The 17,377-nt window shown below is 41.5% G+C and overlaps 1 protein-coding gene across 1 annotated transcript in view; it reads left to right on the plus strand.

Moving 5' to 3' along the window:
* IMPG2 (interphotoreceptor matrix proteoglycan 2) overlaps positions 1–17,377 on the plus strand; it is a 91,186-nt gene that overhangs the window by 54,501 nt on the left and 19,308 nt on the right. The window contains exons 6-11 of the mRNA XM_043538570.1: positions 3,150–3,199; positions 3,721–3,812; positions 7,528–7,689; positions 10,691–10,749; positions 15,618–15,862; positions 16,873–16,958. Coding sequence (XP_043394505.1) covers positions 3,150–3,199; positions 3,721–3,812; positions 7,528–7,689; positions 10,691–10,749; positions 15,618–15,862; positions 16,873–16,958 — 694 coding nt within the window. The remainder of the gene's footprint in view (positions 1–3,149; positions 3,200–3,720; positions 3,813–7,527; positions 7,690–10,690; positions 10,750–15,617; positions 15,863–16,872; positions 16,959–17,377) is intronic.

Here is a 17,377-nt window from a genome sequence, read left to right on the forward strand (position 1 = left end):
TTATTAGTGTGAGTGGACTCAGGGGCTTCTCAGGACCCAAAGGTCAGCGGTGTTGGAACAAAGACATGTTTGATCTTGATAAAGTTCAACTTAGGGTATAGCTGCATAATTTGAAGCATTTAGTCAGGCTCCATTTTGTGTGTGTGTGTGCCTGTAGGAGGATTTTCAGCATTGTCTCCAAAGTCACAGGACGATTCCCAGTTCAGTGGCAGCAAATGGCCCAGCCACGGAAATGGTATTAAATAGAACAAATGGGAAATGGTGTTCCAGGCAGGCTGCTGCAAAGAAGACCAATTCTTTTTCAAGTACTTGAGCCCCACTATTGTTCTGATTCCCCTAAATTTAGAGAGTATATTATAGTTCTGATTTTTAAAAGAACCTTATCGGAACTCAGTGTTTTTCTTGTCAAATGTTTGAAAGATGGATGAACAATGAAGAGGGTTGGCACAGAGAAAAACCACAGGTTTTACAAATGTCCATTATGACCTCAAGTTAGCAAAATACTTCAATATACATATTTAACATAAACTTAAAGGATGTGAGGAATCTTAATGACTTCACTGGGACTACTCATGTTCTTAAGAACCTTGCTGAATAAGGGCCTATATGGAATCATGACTTAGTGTAGAGTTCTGCCATTCTTTGAGGGGTGATCTAAGGTCCAATTTTTTGTTTTATTTGGGCAAAACACCCACTGACTTCAGGGGGAATTTTGGAGTAAAGACTGCAGGATAAAGCCCCAAGTAAGTCAGAATCTTTGGGATTAAAACCAATATGGGGGGAAAAAAGGATGTTCTCAAAATAAACATTAAAATGCATTAAAATTGACAATTTTGAACTTTAGCATGTTCTTGTTGAAGGAAATTTTCTTGATTGAAAATTGTAAACAGCAAGACAATCAAGAAAAAATGTCTCCGGTACCATCTTATGTCTTAGAAGCATATCAGGATGAACTCTTCCTGCTGCAATGTTCATTTTATGGTACAGATATTACAACCGATGAAATAAGATTTTTCCCTTCAGTTGAAAGAAATATTTCAATCCAATAAACACTCATTTTCCTAAACTGATCACTGAATTAGGTCTCTTCAGAGCTTATAGCCCAATCTTAAAGATTTGCTGAATTTATCCAAAAAAGTACCTTCCTGCAAATCAAGTATTGTCGTATTCACTAAGGGGTTGGTCCCGTGAGATGCTAAGCATACCCTAAACTCTCATTAGCTTCAGTACAGATTCAGCAGCTTGCAGGGTTGGACCCAAAATCGCTCAGGCTTACAACCAGAGCCAAGCAAAACTTGCTGGTTCCCTTTCACATTGAGAAATTTTCACCTCATTTTGTTTGGGGTGGTTTTGTTTTTCATGTTTGGCCAAAGTTTTGGGTTTGAATCCCCCTAGTAATTTGAATATGAAACTGAGCTGAAGCTGCTGAATTTTACATAATTTTGACCGCAAACCACTGGGACAGAAGACGTATGATCAACTTCCTTTTCGTTCCATGACTTTAATCCAGTTCTGATCTTTGTTATAAACTTCAGTGTGTTTTAAATGGTCTTTCCAGCAGAATTCCTTTGTTTTTGGCTGATTTGTATAAGTTATCTGTTCATTAAATAAACCAAACCCTCATTCCCTCCCCCCCAGGTCCCTTACTGCAATGGATTACCTAAAGTTTGCTCTTTTGCCAGTCTTAGGTAGAACGGATGTATGAAATGGAGCAAAACTGGAGAGGTGCTGAGTGCCTTGTACTTGTTCCCATTGACTTTAGTGGGAGTGGCTAGTGCTCAGCACCTCTTGGGTTTTGGCCTCTCTTTGGGCTCTAACGTCTATACCAGAAAAGTTTTGAGTACCCTCAAATCCCCCTGACATCTATGGTGCATTCTTCACCTTGCAAGCTGAGACCTCCAGATTCTAAGATCTGTGGGCATGGATTACATCTTCATTTTTGTACTTTACAGCACTCAACATACAGTGAACGTGCAACGTTATTTCAATCACCTGTTTTTCCTCGGCTGCGGTAGAAAAGAGAAGACTATGACACCTTTTCCTGAGTCTCATTATGTTAGCTTCCTTGTGAGAGGCATTTTTTTAAATCTGCAGATCCTCACAGGCTGTCGCTGGTGTCTTCACATTGTCTCTGTGTGCTGTTCTCATTTGTTTCTCCTGCAAAGACATTAAAAGGCTAGATGCAATTAATTTTGTAAATCAAGTCAGTTGGAATTAAGGGAATTTAGCTTCTCTCCGGAGGCACTTTGCATCTTGCAGGATCAGGTTCAAAGTCTGAATAACATAAGACTTGATTTTCAGGACTCCTAAGGACCCATAGCTCCATTTCAAATCAATGGGAACTTTGGGTGTTCTGCTCTTTTGAAAGTTAGAACAGTTGTATTCTGGTCATTGCTGAGGCTGCAACTCAACATCATCACTGTATGAGCACAGTTTGACTCCTGCAACCAAAACTGACTGTAGTGAGGTTGTGTGGGTGCAACTGAGGCCAGAATTTGATTTCTGATATATTTGTTCACACATCTCTGGCTAAATCCAGCTTTAAAGTCAATGGGTACGTCTGCAGTGCAGTTGGGAGGTGTGATTCCCAGTGCAGGTAGACAGACTTGAACTAGCTCTGCTTGAGCTAGCACGTTAAAAATAGCCATGTGGGTGGCAGCTCAGACTAGCTGCCTAATTCCAAACCTTCCTGACCCCCAGTTTGGGTGGCTAGTCTAAGCTACCACCTATGCCACAATATTTTCACTGCTGTCTTCAGCATGCTAGCTGGAGTGCTGGGACTCACCCCTCCCAGCTGCAGTGTAAACATACCCAAGGAGACTGAGTAAGGCAAGGAGGACTGGCCCATAATATAAAGCAAGGTTTGTGTTGCTAAGCTTTCTAAGATGTGTGATAACTGTGGTGCAGATGCAAGTGACTCATTACCAAATTGCTGCTGATCGTTAAAATGTAAAATCCGCTTTTTATGAGGTTGTCAGCAAAGTAATGCTTGGAGAATTTATTCTGAAAATGTGCCTTTTGATTTGTTAATAGATACTCGGGTAAAACTGGGTGATAGAACCTTAACTAGATTTAAAAAAAAAAAAACGCTCTCACATTCTTACCCTTAATTTCATATTTTTATTCCAGTTTCTGTTTTTGTTTTTCAGCTCTGGAATTCCAACACCTTCTCCAGCTGCTGATGCTACAACATTAAGAGGTCTTGTTCTCATCTGCTTATATTTATCTCTATCCATCTAGGTGCTTGTATAAACTGATGTTTTAAATGTATTGCAACATTCACCTTGGGGAGCTTGATGGCTTGGCATTGGTAATTAGACATGGATCCTTTAACCTCGAGGTCACTGCTGATCCTGATAGGGTCCTGTAGATGCTACTGTAATACAAATAATGATGCTGTCAATGCCTAACGTGCAATTGCATGCACCTTGAAAGATCCTAATTTTAAAATTGGCTTGGGACGCTTTTTAATATCTGTGATTTTAAACTTTCAAAAGTATCACATCCTTGTTAGGCAGATCAGATTTTTGTGTAGTCTTGAATAATATCTTTGATTTATTTTTTCTGTACCCCATCAAATGATTCATCTGCTTTGTTCTTCTCAGGATGGTGGGAGCAGGAATAATTGCAAACATATTTTAGTGTGTTGAACTGTCTAGCAGGAAGTGTGCACAGGTGTTTGTATTATATTTTTTTTTAAAAGTTTCTTCTCGTTCTCAGATGCAGCTGCCAATGTCCCACCCCCTCATGAGGTCTCCATTGAGAGTCCATCAGATTATACCTTCAACAAGAATGAAGACTCAGATGCTAGCGTAAGTAGTTCTTCATTTGCCCTTCGTAACTGCTATTACCTTGGTTTGCATTGCTTCTTAATCCAGCCTGTCTCTCTTTCACCTCTTTTTTCTGATCCTGCCACAGGATTTCTAATAGTTTCAAACAAAAGATAGTAATTACTGAGGGTCGGCAGGATTTAAGAAATTTACTGGTGGGACTTGATAAAGCAATACCTTGGTGAGGGTAATGTCTGAACCAATGGGATGAATTACGTAAGGTTAGTTCACTGCAGAAAGAGATTCTCCCAGTCACACAGGGTTCATAGTGAAGCTTCCACACATTGCTAAACATGGACTCAACCCAGAAGTCAATGTGTGTTTTGCTAGTACTGCAGGACTGGACACTGGGTGAGATTTTCAAAAGTACCCGTGTGACTTAGGAGCACAATTCCTATTGGAAGACAATGTGACTTGTGCTCCAGAGTCATTCTGGTACTTTTGAAAATCCTATCTAATAGATGGATTTCATTGAGATGGTAGTATTTATAAGCATCCGTCACCTTGGTATCTATCTAAGGCAAAACTCTCCAAACTTGAATACCTAAAGTTAGATACCCAAATTCCTTTTTAAGCACCTAATGTAAAAGTGAACTGGCTTTCAGAGATGCTGAACACCTACAACTCCCAATGAAGTCACTGGAAGCTGTGGTTGCCTCAGATCTTCTGGAAAACAGGCCACTGGTTAATTAGGTGCCTAAAAATGGATTAGGGCCAAACTTTAGGCACCTACTTCTGAAATTGTTGGCTTGCATGACTAGAGAAGAAAATTGTGCAAATCTGTGAGGTGAAATTGCCTGTTTTGGGTTTTGTTATAAGCTTCAAACTCTCATTAGATTAACTGAAAGGTTCCTGAAACTGGGCTAATTTATGGTACTGGGCTAAAATCATGCAAAGCTCAGTAGTTTAGCATGATTGTGATCCAAACCAGGCCAAACTCTATAGCTTCTCTTGGAGTTTTCAGGTCTGTTCGAATATGAAACTCTCTGAACTACCAAGAACAAACACTGAATATGAAGTTTACGTGACCCCTGGTAACCTGGTTCCGGAGTTTACCATGGCTCTGGTTCTAAATCACTGACTGACAGTGCCTCTGGTTTGGTCCCACCTACACCATTGTTCTTTTTATAAAAGAATTGCATGGATTGTGTTAGAAGTGTAGCTGAGCAGAGATGGGGACTACTCCGTAATTCAGAGGGCAATGTAAAATTAGATTACTGCTGCTACAGTGCTTTCTCTTTTTATAAAGTAACACTACTCAGTGCACCCAAACTGTATTGTAAATTACAAGAACAAAAGGCAGCATTTCTCATCTTATATATTTACACGCTGCCTTTACCTTTATTTTTGGGTGACTGGTCAGCGGTTCACACCGCACAGAAACACAAACAATCAGGTAGTAATAGCTGTCCGCTACATGTAAATTTGCCGTCGGATGCCAGCTAGTTTTAGGTTTATTACCAATGAGCCTGACCACTGATGGTTACCCAGTGACACAAGAACCCTTCTTACCAGGAGAAGTCCAAGATCAGACTTCAGAACTCTGAGCCTCAGGGGAACGGAAATCCTCTCCTAAAGGTGTAAACACTGATATCTGCAAAATTGAAACGGGGGGAGGACACTGTAGAGCACTAAGGAGCCACAAGCCCCAAGACAGTTTACAAGATCTCTCTTTTTTTTTTTTTCCTTTAACCATCAGCAGCCTGTGAATGGGGGGTTTGGAGGGAGAGAATTACATTTAAAAATCATTACAAGCTCTAAACAGTATAGAAGGCACTTGCTGATGGCAGTGAATCTTCTGGAGAAGGAGGTGTGATGGGGAAGGTTTTCGTCCCTCATGTCAGATACAGCAAAGGCTGCTCTTTAGTTTAAACAAAATCTCTCTCTTTTGTTTTTTTTTTTTATTATTTTAATCTGCCTTGCGGGAAAAATTAATTTAAATAACAGGAAAAAGATCTTCAAGTTATACAAACCTAAAAAAAGTAATCCTAGAGGTTTGTAAATAAAAAACAAAAACGCCTCCAAATCAACTGGATTCCGCCCTCCCGTCATTAACACTTAGTATAGGGCAATATTCTCCATTCTGTTTCTGTCAGCAGAGGGGAGCCACAGCAGGCTAATGCAATCTTAGAATGCATCAGACGAGGTATTTCCAGTAGAGACAGGGAAGTGTTAGTACCATTATTCACGACATTGGTGAGACCTCATCTGGGTGCAGTTCTGTTCTCCTGGGTGTAAGAAAGATGAATTGAAGCTGTAACAGGTGCAGAGAAGGGCTATGAGGATGATCAGAGGAATGGAAAACCTTCCGTAGGAGAGGAGACTCAAAGAGCTTGACTGGTTTAGCCTAACCAAATGAAGGCTGAGGGGAGATATGCCTGCTCTCTATGAATACATCAGAGGGATAACTACCAGGGAGGGAGAGGAGTTATTTAAGTTAAGCACCAACGTGGACACAAGAACAAATGGATAGCAACTGGTCATCAGCAAGTTCAGGCTTGAAATTAGAGGAAGGTTTCTAACCATCTGAGGAGTGAAGTTCTGGAACAGCCTTTCAAGGGGAGCACTAGGGGCAAAAAACCTAACTGGCTTCAAGACTGAGCTTAATAAGCTTATGGAGGGGATGGTATGATGAGACTGCCTACAATGGCATGTCACTGATCTGCGACTGCTAGCAGCAAAGATCCCCAACGGCTGGTAATGGGAAGGGCTCTGAGTTACTATAGAGAATTCTTTCCCAGGTGTCTGGCTGGCTGGGTCTTGCCCACATGCCCAGGTCTAACTGATCCCCATATTTGGGGCTGGTAAGGAATTTTCCCTGGGTCAAATTGGCAAAAACCCTGGGGGGTGAGAGGGGAGTTTCATCTTCTGCAGCCTGGGACATGGGTCGCTTGCAGGTTTAAATTAGAATAACCTGTGCATTCTCTGTAACTTGATATCTTAAACCATGATTTGAGGACTTCAATAACCGAGCCAGAGGTTAGGGGTTTGTTACAGGAGTGGGTGGGTAAAGTCTTGTAGCCTACAGTGGGCAGGTCAGTCTAGGTGTTCATGATGGTCCCTTCTGGCCTTACAGTCTAAGTTGACCTTGGCTGGGGTGCAGGAAGGGAGGAAGGACTGATTCTGTGGCATGTTCCCCCGGGGCCCTGTGGGAAGCCTGACATTACAACAACAAAAAATTGCGGGCTAGGGCTGATAGGTAGGGTCACAGTGAAGCAGAGCTAAGAAGCAACTGTTCTTCACGGCACATTGCCCTGCTAACCCTGCATATTTTAGGTGAAGTTTGATTGGATATTGCTTGCTTCCTGAATCAGCAGTAATGCCCGCAAATTCCCCGGCAGCACAGCCTTCTGAGGCATCAGCCATTGGCACCAGGGTTGCTTCAAAAATTACAGTGCAGCTCTCCAGATCAAAGGGGATACAATTGGGTATCTGCAGATCACCCAATATCCATGCATATCTCATGAGATCCTTTGGTTACAGAAGCTGAATCCCATCCTATTTCACTGAGGGAAAAGGGGGGATACTTGCCCGCAAAATGACACAATAAACAAATAGGAAACTTGTGTGTGTCCTGCCCTCTGCATGGATAAAACCCACAAAGTGTAGAATGGCCCAAGGATTGAGCTTCATATAAAAAATAACCCAAGAGCAAATCATACAGGTCACTAAATCCCATTGTTTTCTTTTTTCCTAGATCAACAATGAGATCAAGAAGGAGGAAGGGAAGCTGATGAAACCTGTTCCTGACCAGATGGTTGAGTTCAGAATCCTTATTTTGGGAGAGAAATACACTGAGGAATTGAGTGACCCATCCACCATGCAGCATCAGCTACTCTCAGAACAATTTATTTCCCAGGTAATTTACCTTCTCTGATCTTTTTCCCACAAGCTCCGGGTAGCAATGATAGAATGTGGAAGCCGTGTTAGGGACAGCTTTTCCTTATGTGGTTCTCCTGAGCTAGCTAGGGATTTTGCTGCCTGAGGCATGCTGGGAAATGCCCATCACCTCACTCTCCAGTCATTAAAAATGTGATGCCTCAAATATCCTTGCTGTCCTGATCTACAACAGCCTGCTCTGCCTTGAATGGTAAACCAGTGCTGCTGCTCTGAGATCCAGACTCTAACTCCGTGAGAATGCTGGGGCATACACTCACCATATGTTGTCAGCACAGCACTGTGGGATTTTCCCTTTATACTAGAACTCCCCAAAATTATGCTTTATGAAATGCCTGAGAGAGTGCCAGCCCAACAGCTCCAGCAGTCGTGGAGTTGTGTCCTATGGACAGTGTACAGGGGCACAGCCTGGTTCTTGTTGACTAGGGATTAATCTAGTTGAGCTTCTCCATCTCTTCGTACAGGACTATAATTTGGCTTTTTTGCAGGTAGAGATGGGAGGGTGCTTTTGTGAAGGATGGGCTCCATACGCTGGGGCAGAGGGACTCAGTTGAAGCCTGAGTTGGGAAGTTCTCGGTTTCCTTTTCTGCTTTTACTAATGCATTTTGCTTTATTATTATAAAAACATTATTGCTTGGTGGAAAAGGCTTGGCTGATAGCAACTGCCTTTTGTTCTGTTGCATCACTCTGCCAGTTTACACAGCTGCTTATCCAGGACTAAGTTTGGCCCTATTCTTTCTGAATATTTCAATGACTCACCAATAGGGTTGTGAGACAGGGCTTCAAGAAGTGTCAGGATTCTCATTGTCTCGTGATGGAATTCCATCTGATCTTAATAAAACTTCAGGGCTTGGAAAGGCTGTTTAAAATTTTAATGCTTCCTTGTTACTGAATGGCCTAGCTAAATTCACCCCAGAGCTCTCTAAATTTTTGGCCAGTTTTAAGATCCAGAATACGTGAGAATACTGAGTCCCAACTGCTAAAGCAGAAAGGCTTCCCAGCTTAATTTCAATAATCTTAACAAGCGGAATGAACCTTCAGATGACGGTAAAAGCAACTACCTTCACGGCAGTGAATTCTTTTAAAGAGAGTGAATGATGGTCACAAAACAACAGAGCACTACTCAGTACTGTGTGGGAGCAGCGACATTTCCTGAAGGGATGGACACCCCTTACATGTAATACATCATTTGTAACCTGAGCCACCAAGCCATACTCACTGCTCACTTAGGCCCTGGCTCAGCAGAGCATTTAAGAACCTGTCTAAATCTACTCCTCTTCATCAAAGTACTCAAGCACATGTTTAAATTCCATTGAAGTAAATGGAAATTAAGCTCAAAAGTGTTTTGCTGAATAAGGAAGGGCTGCTGAATCAGGGCCTTAAATCCTTCTGAAAATGCACCTCTTCTGCAATTCCCACAACTAGTGAGTCCATAATATTTGCTGTCCTAGAGCTGTTTTAAAAAAAAAAAAAAAATCGTTATTGGGCCACCGATATGTGTGTGTGCACTGAAACTGAGCGTCTGTGTGATCATATCACTGTAACTCTGGACCTTCCTCGCCCCATCTCCCTGTTTCTCACCCATACTCATTGACATGTCCACATTTTGACCATAAGCCCTTTGGAGCAGGGACCTTGTCTTTCTTTTGTATTAGGTAAGACACCCAGCACAACTTTGGGTGCTATAAAATAACCAACAATAATGGCATTCTTTTCTCTAGCTTTATTCCCTTTTCAGTCTTATTAGTTGGAGCTCTTCTTGGCAAAGTCTGTTGAATCCATTATACTGGGGCTAACTCTATGCCAGATTCTGAGTTAGGTGGGAAATAGATGGACTCTATTCTTAAGCCAAAGGGTGTCACCACAACTGTCACGTATGGCCAGTTTAGGTCAGACGTCTTAATTTTCCTAGCTGTGTGGCCAAATAGTAGTGCCCTAGTGTATGTGGAAGAAATGTCAGATGGAATAGGGGCCACTTGGCATCTGGATGTTCCATTCCTTTGATCCCCTGCCTATTTCTCTCTGTGCTTGGACACAGAAGCCTTTGAAAATCAGCAGCACTTGGGATAGTTTAAGTCTCACCAGAGACGGTTTAAAAACAGGTCTGGGGGGTGGAATCTGGGGAGTAAAAAATCTTGTGATGACAGATCACAGGGATTTTCTGTTCCGACATGAACCCAATTACTGGTGGTTTCTCCTATTTGTGGCCCACTATTGCAGCACAGTCCCCTCTGTAATTAGGCCTGGATACACCAGCACTTTACCACCCGCACGTTTCCCCTCCTAGCTTCACCCTCACCCGGTGGATTGTTATCTTTCTTCCACTCCTGAACCCTTGATAATTCCACCCAGTTAAAGCAGCCTAGCTAGCCCAGTAGCCATTGGCTGTGTTCTGCACTAGCACCTGGTTCGCTGACTCATTGCTGTGTCTTGGGATCTGCTATAATGTGTCCTAGATCCTAAGACTTTTGTCTTAATCTGTCCTACATTTAATCCAAAGAATTTTAGAGGCAATCATAACCTTTGGTGCGGGGGGAAAGATTTGAGTTGGCTAAGCAGGATAGTAGTGTATGGGTGCATTGCTGTCAGGAGCCATGGAGACCATCAGTTAAATGGGCTCATATAAAATCTGATTGTGTTTTAACCTCATGCATATCTGTTGAAAGGCCACTACAGAATTAAGATGCCAGAGAGCTCTATTGTGATCATTCAGATTTGTAGTTCCCTTCTCTCTGTGTACAGTCATATGTCTGTATATTTCCTGTAGGTGCTGGGTATACTCATAATTTTCTTCTGTTTTTGTAACAAGAAAGAGATGCCATCTCAGCTCATTTTATATACAGATAAAAAGTTCGATGATATCCTATGCCCTTTTCTATTATAAATAGATAACTCATCATTTTATACAACGCTGCAAATATTTCATAAAACATATTTATCTCTCTGGGTTTTTTTTCAAATAGGTAAAAAATGCATTTGAAGGATTACCTGGATACAATAATATCCATGTGCTGGAATTCAGGTAAATAGATTTATAAAGGCATACAAACCTAACACCAGTGTTCTCATAACTGACCTACACAACTTTTATTGATCACTGCTGCAGAGGACAAATTTGATCAGCTGTTTCTTTCTTCTGTCCCTGAAGTCAGTCAAAGCCTCTCTCATGATGTCTGCCCCTGTTTCTTTGTCCTAGGATTTAAATACAATAAACATGTCTTTTGCCATTTGATAATTCTCCAAGATTCTCAAATGTTCATAATTTGATACAGGTTAGTATTAAATGCAGAGGAATCCAAACACTCTTGAGAAAACTTTGAGTGTACTTAACTTTTTATCCAGTCTATTAGGGAAGACTGGATGGCTCAGAAGGTTAATGATGAAATATATAACATTTCACCTCTAAGTCACAAAGAGACATAGATGAATAATTTGTAACAAATTGTTTATTTGACGTATTGTGCATGTCTTTCTGTTCATGAATATTCTGTGAAAAGACTGAGTTTCTCCAACGTATTTGTTTTTCAGTATGATTCGAGTCCATTTGTTTTGTAAATATTGTTTCCAAGAGATTTGTAGCAAGTACTTGAAATTGAGATTTGAGCTGATTTGATTGGATGCACAGGTCACATGACATGTTTCTGCTTCCTGAGTGGCTTGAGTATAACTTTTAGGATTAGGTTTCTGATGTGAATACACAGGAGTATGAGTCTGAAATTTATCTGCCTTAACATTTTGCACTAGTTGATTTATAAGTCAATATTTCTCTGAATATTCCTGCCAATAAACTCAGCTGCTACAATGCTCACCGGAAGCAAAAATGGCAAGGGACAAAGGATACTTTTGTGGTTGGAGCACCAGACTGGGAATCAGGAAATCTGGAGTCAGTTCTCAGCTCTGCACAGACTTGTTGTGATTATCTTGAGCCAAGTCACGCACCCTCTCTGTGCCTCAGTTCCCCGTGTGTACAAGGATAACACTTCTTTACCTTAGCGGGAGGGGGTTTGTGATGGTGTTCAAATGCTATGGTTATGAGTGCCACAGAAAAGCTGATACAGAATGAAATAATAAAACATTTAAAAGGTTATCTGTGGGCCTGTTTTTGGTCGGATTTGCCCGTTTGTGTAGTGACAAATTCAAATCTAGCCCAGTGTGCAGTGGTTTGTTAATAATTGGCAACTATTAGTTGATCTTTAGGTGCGTAAAATGAAGTGGTGGTCTCATAAAATGGTTCGTAGTTGATAAATGGCCACATCACATTCTCCCTAATATTTATCCTTGTTCGCAGTCTCTGCAAGGGAAACTTAAGCTTTGCAGGAGCATGGAAACAGCCCTTTCAGTTCTCACTTTTAGCAGAAGTCAGAAGTAAAACACACAGGTGTGGCAGCGTAGAAAAGCCTGCACGGTCTCAGCGTATGTAACACCAGTTCCATAGAGAAATGGCTTCCATCTCCCTTAATGCCATTCCAATACCTCCTATCAGTCCCAGCAGCGTGCAGAGTACGTACACTGCACACACCCCTAGCACGGGTATAAGCAGCAGTGTGTGCACTGCTTAGGCATGTAGAGTAAAAACATGCCAGAAGCCTGGAGTATACGCCCTGCCCACACAGCTGTCTCTGTACATGCCCAAGCAGCGCTTCCCCTGTCTACACTGCCTCCCTGCTGCTGGAGCCTTTCCCCATCACAGCAAAAGACTCTGGCACTGGGGAGGCAGCAGGGAAAGGCTCGGGGAGCTGCCAGAGACTTTCACTGCTGCATGTAGCTAATGCCGCACTGTAGACACAGTTTGCCTTTCACGGCGACGTGTAGCAACACATGCACTACATGCTGCTGCACCTGTGGAGAAGGCCGAAAAGGCTGCTTGTTCTGGCAAGGACATCCTACTACTTTCTGATAAGTAAATATGTTTGTAAACTAGCCGTAAGTAACATTATTGTGCCGGTTTCCCCCCCTGATATATGCTAGCACAACTGCGCTGACTTAGAACAACTTTTAGTCCCATTGAAGCCAGTAGTGAATCTCCCATTGAGTAGAGTGAAACCAGAATTTGGTCCCTTGTATAGCAGAATAACATTTTTTACTTGTAAGCTATTTAATTTGATTTATGTTCAAATTTGCCTGTTCTGTAGCATGTCAGAGCTGTCACTATAAGGAATAAACTAGAACATAGGTTCTGAAACTTCCTTGCACCGCGACCCCCTTCTGACAACAAAAATTACTACACGACCCCAAGAGGGGGGACCGAAACCTACGCCTGCCCGGGCACCGCTGCCCCAGGTGTGGGGGCCAAAGGCAAAACCAAAACCCAGGGGCTTCAGCCCCAGACTGAGGGCTTGTAACCTGAGCCCCCCGACCCAGGGCTGACGCCCTTGCGCTTTGGCCCTGGGCGGTGAGGCTTGGGCTTCAGCCCCAGGCATAGGCATGTCTAACTCTAGCCTTGGTGACCCCATTAAAACGGGGTCATGACCTACATTTTGAGAACCGCTGAACTAGAAGACTTAAATGGAATGACAAAACTGTTTCTCATTTAACATATTTATTTCTTTTTTTAATGTTTAGCTCTCCTGACGATGACAGGTAAAGGGAACATATGTATACATATTGTCGTAATGTAAATTTAGACAGGCTTGCTAATTACATGAGACTACCAGTTATTATGGCAGTGTGGTAATGAATTAAGAATACATCCAGTAAAAATATTATCCCTTGCTGTAGATTTACTTAAAACTACAAGTAGCTGACCTGTTTTAGGCTACAGATAGTCTAATCCAATTTTCTTATTTAACTAGTAATCAGAAAGAGTTACATAGCAAACTCTGCCTCAACATGAATCAGTTAGTGAGTTATAATTTTTTTGTAGGAATCTCTAGTTTAAAGCAAATAAAATTGCTTAACTGCTGTTTACTGTTTTTGCATTGCAATTTGTGGTAGGGCACCTAGAGCCATTGATAGGTGTCTCTTTTTTAGGACCGTATAAAGCCAAATAAATTAAGACAGTGGTACATCTCAAGCAAACCCCATTTAAGTGTTTGAAGGCCAATGTGGATGTGAACCTCAGTGGAAGTTGTAATCAACCTTCTTCAGCTGGAAGGAGAGATCAGACTGGGCCTGTTTGGGGAATGTTTCTGTGTATTTAGTGTGTGTGTGTATCAAGATATCAAAGAGCGCTCTTTGAAGCCCATATTAAGTACCTCAGAATCTGTTGAGGTGCCGTGTGTGTGTGTGTGTGTGTGTGTGTACACACACACACACATTTTAGAGGGAATTAATACTTGACCTTTAATGGATTAGGAGCCCACAGTTTATTGACCTTTCGTTAGAGATTTCCTAAAATGCAATCAAAGAGAGAGCACTCTTTGAAGCCCTTATTTATTTGAAGAATTTTGAAGTAATTGCCAATTAATGTGGGCTTCAAAGAACGCTCTCTTTGATACCTTTTTGGGAACGTACCTGACAAAAAGTCAATGAACTGTGGGCTCCTAATCCATTAAAGGTCAAATATAAATTCCCTCTAATACGCATCTTAACATAAAAGCAGGTTTCCATAAACAATCTTATAGAGAAGCAGCATTTGATTTTAGAAGAAGGGATTGAAAAGAAAAAACTCTGTCAAAACAGCAGAGTATTAAAGCCATCCCCTTACTCCTATGCACTTCTGCAAGAAAGGATGCACAAGAATCTATTCAGAGACACTCTGCTCCAAGGAACAGATGTTGGGGCCCGTTTCAGGTGGATGACCGTAGTTATTAATTGCATTTAATAGCTGCAACTGACAGCATGGCTTTATTAAATCCAGATATTATTGTTGTCCAGCATATTGGGTTCTGATTTTTGCCCTGTCTTTTCATTGTTGTGCTCTGTTTCCATTCCCCAGAGTGATGCTTATGCCCAGGATGTGCCTACAGTGGGTGAAATTCAGCCAAGGTGGCAACAGCAAAGTTGTGATTTTAGTGCAGCTGCATTTGCTGCTTACATCTGGACGGAGCTTAGCTCTGTAGGCCTCACTAAGCCCAGCCGTTGATTAGGGATGCATTCCAGCTCTACGGCAGGAGGAAAACCTATCTTTGGAGCAGGGTTTCCTGGTGCTTCATAGACAACCTCATTTTCTGATTATGCAGTTAGTACAGTCAAAGTGTGAAACACTAACTAAAGCTCCCTAGTGCTTACGCTCTGTGTATGGTAACTCTGATTACAGCACTGTCTTGTGGGGAGGTAAATCCAAGTGTGGTCATGAGAAGAAAATTCAGAAAATAGGGTAGGATTAGTACACATAATTCAGCTGTACAAATTTACAAAACAAAAACGTCTTAATAAAAATAAATGAGAGCAACTACATTCTTATAAATAGGCACTCTTCTGGGCATATAATATAAACACATCTTTAGATCTATCAAGAGCACCATTTAAAACAGGTTTAAATTGCAAAACTTGTCCACTACGGATGATCAAGGACACTCAAATTTTTATATTTTGTGCTTGTTTACATTTTCCCAGGCTGATTCCATGTCTCAAAGCCATTCATGGGGTTGACAAGGTCTTGTAAAAACCTGGTCTCTTCACGCATAGTATTTCCACTTCTGGATATTGGTTGGCCCTATTAATGACTATGATATAAAGCCAAATATTTGGGCTTGTCATGATGTTGGAAATATGAGATTTTGAATTTGGGTGGTGCACTCTCTGAAGATTTTGCTCCATCTGTGATACATTTTACAGAGATAGACAAACATAAAAACAATTAAATATATTTTTACCAAAGACCCCCTTTAAACTGTTGTATCTTTTCTAAGTGTGAGACCTGGCTCCTCAAACAACCAGAATGCATGACATAGCTGGCCAACTGTTTAGCTCTGATCTATATTTTCTTTTTTCTTTATAAAACCACAGTGGTGTGGAGGTTCACTACGCTGTCACGTTTGTTGGGGAAGCCATCAGCAATGCCACCTGGGACCTTATTAACCTTCAGTCCAACAAAGTGGAGGACAACTCCCTCGTAGAACTTGAGGATAACCCAACTGTTGTTTACACAATCAGTGACTTCAGAACTTATATTGCTGAAATCCTTCAAAAGAACTCTTTCCTTGAAAATGTCTCTTTGACCTTGGACCCTGACTCTCTCCAGCTCATTAATGGTGTGTATTACTTAAGAAATGCTGTGGTCTGTTAATCAGAATTTATGTTTAAAAAAGATGAAGGATGTGGTGTGGGGGATTAGGAGCTCCTCTCTCAAAAGGAGGAAGTTATATGCAGTGGTATGGTCCTCAGGGCTCCTCCTTTTCTCCTGATTTTATCAAAATCAAAGCAGATCAGCAGTGGTAGCATCCTATCCCTAACCCACCAGATTAGCCTCTCTTAAATTAATTTAACATTGCGATGTATAATTTTTAAGGTATGTACTGATGGGTTCAATCATATGTCAGTAACTAAAATGAAATACAAATTCCACCCAAAATATATACTTTGTATGTTATTGTATATCCTCTTACAGCAGGATGATGCTGATGACATTCTGTAAGAGTGAAATTCAGCTCAGTGCAGAAGGCCTGCAGAAGGCCCTATGTGCCACTTAAATGGGGCTCAAATGATGCATAGCTCCCTCTGTACTAGGATGAATTTCAGCCTAGTAGTGCTGAGTTGGACCCTGGCAGCACAGACCAGCGCCTGGTAAGTGCTGTCTTCTCAATGTCCTCCCTGTTGCCAGTGGAAATTGTTATCTATCTCCGGTCGTTATCCTTCCTCTATCCTTGCTTCAAGTGTGACTGATAAAAGGCATTCCAGACGCTCAATCATTCTGGTGAGCACTTTGAGAAGATCCTGGAAGCAAATATGAGATGGAAAGAGGAAAAATGAGTGAGGGTTTTAGTCCAGAGTACCCTGTTGCTTCTACAAACAACTTCCTTCCAGTGCTAGTGCAACTTTTCACAGTAATTCTCTAAGGGCAAATTGGGATGATAAATTGGACAGTGTACACCTTCAAATTCTGAATGTTTTCTTATCCTCTGCTTTTAATTATTTTCAGGCACCCGCAGCTGTGACAGCATTTGGGGAAAAAAGAGACAATAAAACACAGTTGGCATCATATAAACTACAATAAACATTCCATATGAACTGTGATTTTACAACTCATCTTTTATTTTCACAGTGAAAGAAGTTCTCTCCCCTGCACCTGAAGACACATCCAGGATTACTGAAAATCCAATGGTTCTTGAGTCTCCAGAAGTTGATGACGTAAGTACATTTCTGCACTGCATTCTCATTCTAGTGACTCTAATTTGTCCTCCAGCTGCCTACTTACAAACACAACTGAATAGTTTAACTCTACACGGTGGAAGTATGGTCAGAATCCAAAAACTCAGTTCCCTGCCATGTCTGATATACAGAATGAATGCTCAGAAATACACACAATATGGAGATATACAGTCTGATGAGAGAGCTCTGTTTTGCAAGTCTTCCTTTTGGGAAATATTTGGTCTTAGGAGAGTGACACGCCTCCTGCAATAGAACCTGATCTGTTCTTTTCAGTACAAGCCAGTACTGTGTTCTTGTTATAGCCTGTCTAACCACTTCTTCATTTTAGGATTCCCTTTTGGTTTCTTGTAATGTTTTGATTGTGTGGCTTCATAGGGAAATGATGGTCCTCACAACTG

This window comes from Chelonia mydas, chromosome 1 (genome assembly GCF_015237465.2).
Source record: "Chelonia mydas isolate rCheMyd1 chromosome 1, rCheMyd1.pri.v2, whole genome shotgun sequence".
Classification (NCBI taxonomy): Eukaryota; Metazoa; Chordata; order Testudines; family Cheloniidae; genus Chelonia; species Chelonia mydas.